Source organism: Myotis brandtii, unplaced genomic scaffold (assembly GCF_000412655.1).
Source record: "Myotis brandtii unplaced genomic scaffold, ASM41265v1 scaffold652, whole genome shotgun sequence".
NCBI lineage: Eukaryota > Metazoa > Chordata > Mammalia > Chiroptera > Vespertilionidae > Myotis > Myotis brandtii.
In genome coordinates this window covers 208,694-215,804 of record NW_005370529.1, presented here as the reverse complement: position 1 = coordinate 215,804, position 7,111 = coordinate 208,694, and the positions used below count along the sequence as shown (strand labels likewise).

The 7,111-nt window shown below is 42.1% G+C and overlaps 1 protein-coding gene across 1 annotated transcript in view; it reads right to left on the bottom strand.

Annotated features, from left to right (window-relative positions):
• TPRG1 (tumor protein p63 regulated 1) overlaps positions 1-7,111 on the bottom strand; it is a 144,588-nt gene that overhangs the window by 98,622 nt on the left and 38,855 nt on the right. Inside the window, exon 3 of the mRNA XM_005880758.2 lies at positions 1,121-1,212. Within this exon, the coding sequence (XP_005880820.1) occupies positions 1,121-1,212 (92 nt within the window). The remainder of the gene's footprint in view (positions 1-1,120; positions 1,213-7,111) is intronic.

Here is a 7,111-nt window from a genome sequence, read left to right as displayed (position 1 = left end):
CACTACTCCCCCTGCCAGCCTGGTCGCCCCATGCAGCCTGCTATTTGGTTGTGTGGTTGCCCCTCACTGCCCCCCCCCACCAGCCTGGTCACCCCACACAGCCTGCTCTTCAGTCATTGCGTGAGGGCATCCCGACCAATTTGCACATTCCTCTATTATTAGTATAGATTTTACATATCATTGTAAAGGCAATGGTGTTCCTAATATTTTCCTGGTGGATGAAGAAAAGGTCACTCAGACACTAGAGTTCCAGGGCAGCACAGCTAAGTAACCACCTTCATGGTGTCATCTGCAATGAAAGCCCTTAGAGATACTTTAAGATTTGGAGCAAATGGAGCAGTTATTAAAGTGATAGGGACTTAAGTTTTAACCTTGGTTTTTTGTTTTGTTTTGCTTTAATATATTTTTTATTGATTTCAGAGAGGAAGGGAGAGGGAGAGAGAGATAGAAATATCAATGATGAGAGAGAATCATTGACTGGCTGCCTCCTGCACACCCACTACTGGGGATTGAGCCTGCAACCCAGGCATGTGCCCTTGACAAGAATCAAGCCCGGGACCCTTTAGTCTACAGGCCGACGCTCTATCCACTGAGCTAAACCAGCTAGGGCAACCTTTGTTTGTTTGTTTGTTTAATTCTAATTGAACAGGTGGCCTGTTTTTCTATTCTGCATGATTTTCCGGTGTTTTTTTTTCTGCTGATATTGTACACAAGATAAAATTCAAACTGTATATGTTGACCTCATTTATCCTCTTTCCTAATCTTCCTTTCTATTCTACCCAGAGTGGAATGGTTAGTAGCCTTATGTGGTTGAAGAGAGTCAGAGATTGGAACCAGAGAGTTCAGTTAGGAAGCAAATGCAATAGTCCTTGAGATCAATTATGAGAGCCTGACCTAAGGTAGCAATAGTGATGGCTGAGTGAAGTGATGAGCCTGGGAAATAGTTGTCATACCATCATCCATGGGGCACTATGAAACTTTACTTTCTAACTGCATATGTCAATTATCTTGCCTGACAACCAGAAGAAATTCTTCCACAGATCCATCTCCTATTCTGTTATAGAGGTGTCAAGAAAAATGCTAGATTTCCACTTCCCTTCACTGCATCATAACTACTCACTCTGTCAAGAGCCAGAAGCCTTGAATTTTCTCTCCAGAAGTCTTGGCTATGTGGCCTTTCAAGTCTTCCATGGCAGTCTCAATGGTCCCCGGCTGAGTGGGAAAAAGAAAATACCTAGTTTAGAGAAGACTGAATCCTCTTTGTGCTTGTGATTAGTTATTATGTTTCTACAGCTTCTCCAAAAAGCTGAGCAGAAAAGATAGTTCTTACATTTGCCTATTTGCTCTAGGCACTTCCTCCTGGAGAGCTTAGCCTTGAACTCTGTACTTACTAAGTTGCTTTTCTTGGGTGAGATAAAAGTGATCCAATTTCTGTCTTCCATAATCTTACTCACATTTTCTCATAGAAATGAAGACAGCCATTTTCAGAGGATCAGTTTTTCTGAACAAACATGTTTATCAGGAAGTTCAAAGCATTTAGTAATGTATGTATTTTTTTAAATCAAACCTTTCTCTCTTCAAAGAGCACATGGCAATGAAACACCAGAGAGAAACCTTCCAAAATTCTGACCATAACTGTAGCTGTCTCTAGAAAATAAACTCTTTTGTCTCCTTACATCACTTTCTTCACTCTTCTCTGAGCAGGTGTTCCTACTTATGGGCCTACCTCTAGCTTGAAAATTGATGAATGAATCCCTGTCCTAATTGGAAATGTGTAGACCCTCCAGCTCAGTGATTTTTTAAACAGCAGTGCACATCAGAACTACCTGAAATGTGTTTTAAAACACACATGCCTGGGCACTGACCCCAGAGTTTCTGATTCATTGGGTCTGAAATGAGCTTGAGAACTGGCATTTTAGTCAAGTTCCCAGGTGATACTGTTGGTGTGGGACACTACTATGAGAGCCATTGATCTCTAGACAGTTATTCTAAACATAGGCTGCACATCAGAAAAACCAGGGAAGCTTTAAAAAATCCTAATGTCCATGTTGTGCATCAGGACAATTATATCAGACACTCAGTGGATGGAACTCACATATCAATATATTAGTATTTTTTTAAAGCATCCCAGATGACTACCATGTGTAGCCAAGGTTGAGAATTACTATAGCCTAGGGCAGCCGTGGGCAAACTACGGCCCTCGGGCCGAATCCGGCCCGTTTGAAATGAATAAAACTAAAAAAAAAAAAAAGACCGTACCCTTTTATGTAATGATGTTTACTTTGAATTTATATTAGTTCACACAAACACTCCATCCATGCTTTTGTTCCGGCCCTCCGGTCCAGTTTAAGAACCCATTGTGGCCCTCGAGTCAAAAAGTTTGCCCACCCCTGGCCTAGGGCTTATTTAGTCTAAGCCATTTCATCTTACAGGTGTAGAAACAGGGTTCAGTGAGGGGAAGTAACTTGTCAAGTTCACTCAGCTAGGAAGTGGCAGATACAAGAAACCCAGACCTTCAATTTCTGGGCCTACAATGTAGTACTGGCCTCATTCCCAAGTCTTGGCTACTGACAAGTAGCTTGCAAATTTCATATATTCTCTATGCAATATGGCTTTAATGTCTTATTTTGTCTATGTATTAACATTCTTAATACTCCCAGCCTAAGACCCTTCTCTCACAAAAGAAAACAGGGACAGTGGCCTGGCTATGATCCATTCAAATATCTTTTCCTCCTAGAGACTGGATGGTGGTAGGATCTTTGTTTGCTTGTCTTTTCAGTCTATGATAAAAGGCTTTTCAACATTTTGGTCACAGAATCCATTGGTCAAGAAAAATTCCTATATAATAAAAGGGTAATATGCAAATCGACTGAACAGTGGAACACCCAGTCACTATGACACGCACCAACCAGCAGGGGGCAGACACTCAATGCAGGAGCTGCTCCCTGGTGGTCAGTGCACTTCCACAGGGGGAGCCCTGCTCATCCAGAAGCTGGGCTCACTGCTGGCAAGCACAACAGCGGTGGTGGGAGCCTCTTCCGCTTCCGTGGCAGTGGTAAGGACCCATCAGTGGACATCCCCTGAGGGGTCCCGGACTGCGAGAGGGACCTCCCCCCCCACACACACACAGTACACAAATGTAGTGCACTGGGATTCTAGTTTTATATAAAAATCCATATATGAAAAACGAGATCAGAATGGAGCTGCCTCAGATAAGTGGGGATAAAGGTATAGAGTTTCACCTACTTGGCTCCCTCCTTCTTCTGATTTACTGCACATAGCCCAAGTTATGCAGGAAAGGGACTGGTCAACTCCTGAAGCGTTGAGTGACCTGGGTTTATATTTCTGATGTGTCATGAATGGATTCTGACTTTTAGACAAGAATTTAACTTTCCTTGGCCTCTGTTTCCTTATGTAAGTAGTAGATCAAGCCAAAGCTTTCTGAGTCAAGCTGATGATTAAAACTTCCTTGACACCTTTAAGAATACCTGATTATGGCCCTTACACTGAGAGATTCTGATTCTATGTCTTTAACAGGTTTTCTGTTGAATTGGATGGTCAGACAGTAAACTGAGTGATTTCTGACTCTCTTCCCATCCCCTACTGCTGGTTAAAGGGTTTTCAGAGGGCTAACATGGTACTCCATGCCTACTGAAACCTGCATGTCATGTGATCAGTTAAATTCTGGGACATTAATCAAATATTCCTTGAGCTCTCACTGACGGAAGCTGTGCCAACATCACTGGTTTCCAGTGACTCTACTGGAAAGACTGGACTACCATGGAGGGAAATTTCCTATGATCCCATGACAATTCTTCCATCACACAACCTCGGCTCCCTGTGATGCAGCCTGACTACCAGGCCCACTGGTCAAATCTCTACAACATGATATTTTCTGTGATGAATCATCATGGGTATTTTTCCTGTCTTTCTTCCTATAGTCACATAATTTCTGCAGCAGCTAATATAATTTGGTATTGAAATTAATACTTTTCAGGGGAAAAACACACACACAACTGGAATTGGAGAATTATGAAATAATCCTAAAGTAAGTATTTTGTTGAATGATTTTATGCCAGGCACTTTACCAAAAATATTTGAAATTTAATATATTAATGTAGAATTTTTCAAAACCTTACTTGTCTTCTTTATGAAAAGCAATTGGCAAAATGTATCAAAATACTCTTTACTTTGATTTACACATTCCACCTCTGCGATCTTATACTATAGATATTCTTGCATATATATGAAAATGACATGTATAAAATGTTCTTTGCGGTCTTATCTGTGAATAGCAAAAATTTAGAAGCAATCCAAATATATATCAATAGGAGACTTGTTACATATATCATGGGAAACATCTATACAATTAAATATGTTGAATATATTAAAAATGAGGATACTCATATTAACTTGGAAAGATTTCAACATAGATTATTAAGAGAAAGAAAATATTGTTCAGAAGAGAGGGTAAATATGCCACCTTTCATGTAAAAAGGAGAAGAAGGAGTAAGAATAAATATTTGTGTTGCTTATGTATGCCTAAAGTAACTCTAAAAGAATATATAGAAATGTTAGCAATGGTTCCTTAAGGATGGGGAAGGAATCCAATGGGTGGAGACAGTGGATAGAGATGATGTTTTACTGTACACTTTTTCAAAAGTTAAATGGTAAAAATAAAGTACGCTTGTTACCAAATGGTTTGGAAGTCTCTACAGTCCTGTCAATATGCTCACTGTCTGTGATGTTATTCCTTCAGTAGAAACACTGGCCATGCCCTGTCAGAACAGTTATACATGTTTTCCAATGAAGTATTTTACTTTCTTCCATTTGTTATTATCTATCTATCTATCTATCTATCTATCTATCTATCTATCTATATAAAAGCCTAAGCAACTGTTAAGCTGGAACAACAAGTCGACCAGTCGCTATGATGCTCACTGACTACCACGGGGCAGATGCTTAATGCAGGAGCTGCCCCTTGTTGGTCAGTGAGCTCCCTCAGGGGGAGCTCCACTCAGCCAGAAGCGGGCTCATGGCTGGCAAGCACAGCTGCGGCAGCAAGAGCCTCTCCTGACTCTGTGGCAGCAATACTGAGTGGCAGCAGCAGGCACAGCAATCTATGATGTGTGCAAGCGAGCAGAGTGGCATCTGGCCCTGGTTCTGGCTCCTCCATGGCTGCCTGCCACTTGGCGCACTACTACATCCCTCTCACAATCCGGGACCCCTTGGGGGCCTAAACCAGCAATTGGACATCCCCCAAGGGGTCCTGGATTGCAAGAGGGCACAGGGTGGGCTGAGAGACAACCCCCCCTGTGCATTAATTTTATGCACCGGGCCTCTAGTTGGTATTATAATAAACTTCAGCCATTTAGTGTTGGAAATGAAATAAAAATGTGTGAAAACTGTGACTTGTGTTGAGGATATGGTATAAATCTCAGCCTTTACACTTGCTGTGAGACCTGTGTCAAGTCATTTTGTCATTCTATATATTAGTTTACTCATTTGTTGGGTGGATAATCTATATATATAAAAGCCTAAGCAACCTTTATGCTGAACAACCGGAATGACCAGAAAGACCAGTCTACCAGTCACTATGATGTGCACTGACTACCAGGGGGCAAATGCTCAATGCAGGAGCTGTCCCCTGGTGGTCAGTGTGCTCACACAGGAAGAGCACCACTCAGCCAGAAGCTGGGCTCACTGCTGGTGAGCGTAGCTGCAGTGGCGGGAGCCACTCCTGACTCCACGGCAGCGTTGCCAAGCAGCAGCAGGCGTAGCAAGCCGGGATGAGCACCAGCGGCACAGTGCCCCACCTCGGCTCAGGCTCCTCCCTGGCCGCCGGCCACTTGGTGCACTGCTACATCCCCTGAGGCTCCCAGATTGCAAGAGGGAGCAGGCCAGGCTGAGGGCCCCCATGCACAAATTCGTGCACCAGGCCTCTAGTATTAGTTATAATGGAGCTATTGAGAAAGGCCAAGAACATTTGGTAACACTGAATAATAAAAGACTTTATTATCATTCTTACTGATAATATAAGTCAACAGTTCTCAGCCTGTGGGTCATGACCCCTTTGGGGGTTGAATGACCTTTTCACAGGGGTCACCTAACACCATCAGAAAACACATATTTTCAATGGTCTTAAGAACCGAGACATGGCTCCTCTATCCGTCTCAAGGCGGGTCCACCCACATGCAGATACGCCCACATATGAGTACCCGGCATGATGACATCATCGTGCCAACCCCATCATATACACCCCATACAAATACAGGTGTATGTGACAGGGTTGGCACCATAATGTACTTATGCGGACCAGTCACACATGTGTAGACAGCAGCTACTGTGTAGAAAGCAGCTGCTGTGTTGAAAGCAGCTACTCTGTTAAAAGCAGCTACTGTGTTGAAAGCAGCAGTATTGGAGGTAAAACGACACTTCATGAATTATAATTACTGGGTAAATGTAATATCATGTACTGTAAAATCATCAACTACTGCAAAAAAAAAAAAAATCTGTTCCATGGGAACTTAATCTGGATGCTGATCAGTCTTTTTATATTCAGCTGTGGTTGATGTGAATACTGCCCCCTTGTGATAGTAACAGGTATGTAGCAGAAACAACACAGAGAATGGTAAATCATAGGAAACTTTAATGAATTGTATTGACTGAGCTATGCCAGGTATCATCTTTTGTATTATTAAAGCTATGGTTATATATTATTTTCATTAGCAAACCATCCCATGACAATGGATCGTGTAGAGAAGAATGTTAAGAAAATATAGTGAGGATTTTTTACAGTATGGTTTTACCTCAATAATTACAGCAGGAATTGAGAAACCGCAATGTGTTATTTGTTGTGAAGTTCTATCAGCCAAATCTATGAAGCCGAAAAAACTAAAATGCCATTTTGATAGCAAGCATCTGAGCTTTGCCGGCAAGAATACCAACTATTTTAGAAGCAAAGCTGATGGACTCAAGAAAGCCAGACTTAACTCTGGTGGCAAGTACCACAAACAAAACGTAGCAACCATTGAAGCTTCATATTTGGTGGCACTCAGAATCGCCAGAGCTATGAAACCTCACACCATTGCTGAGGATTTACTGTTGCCAG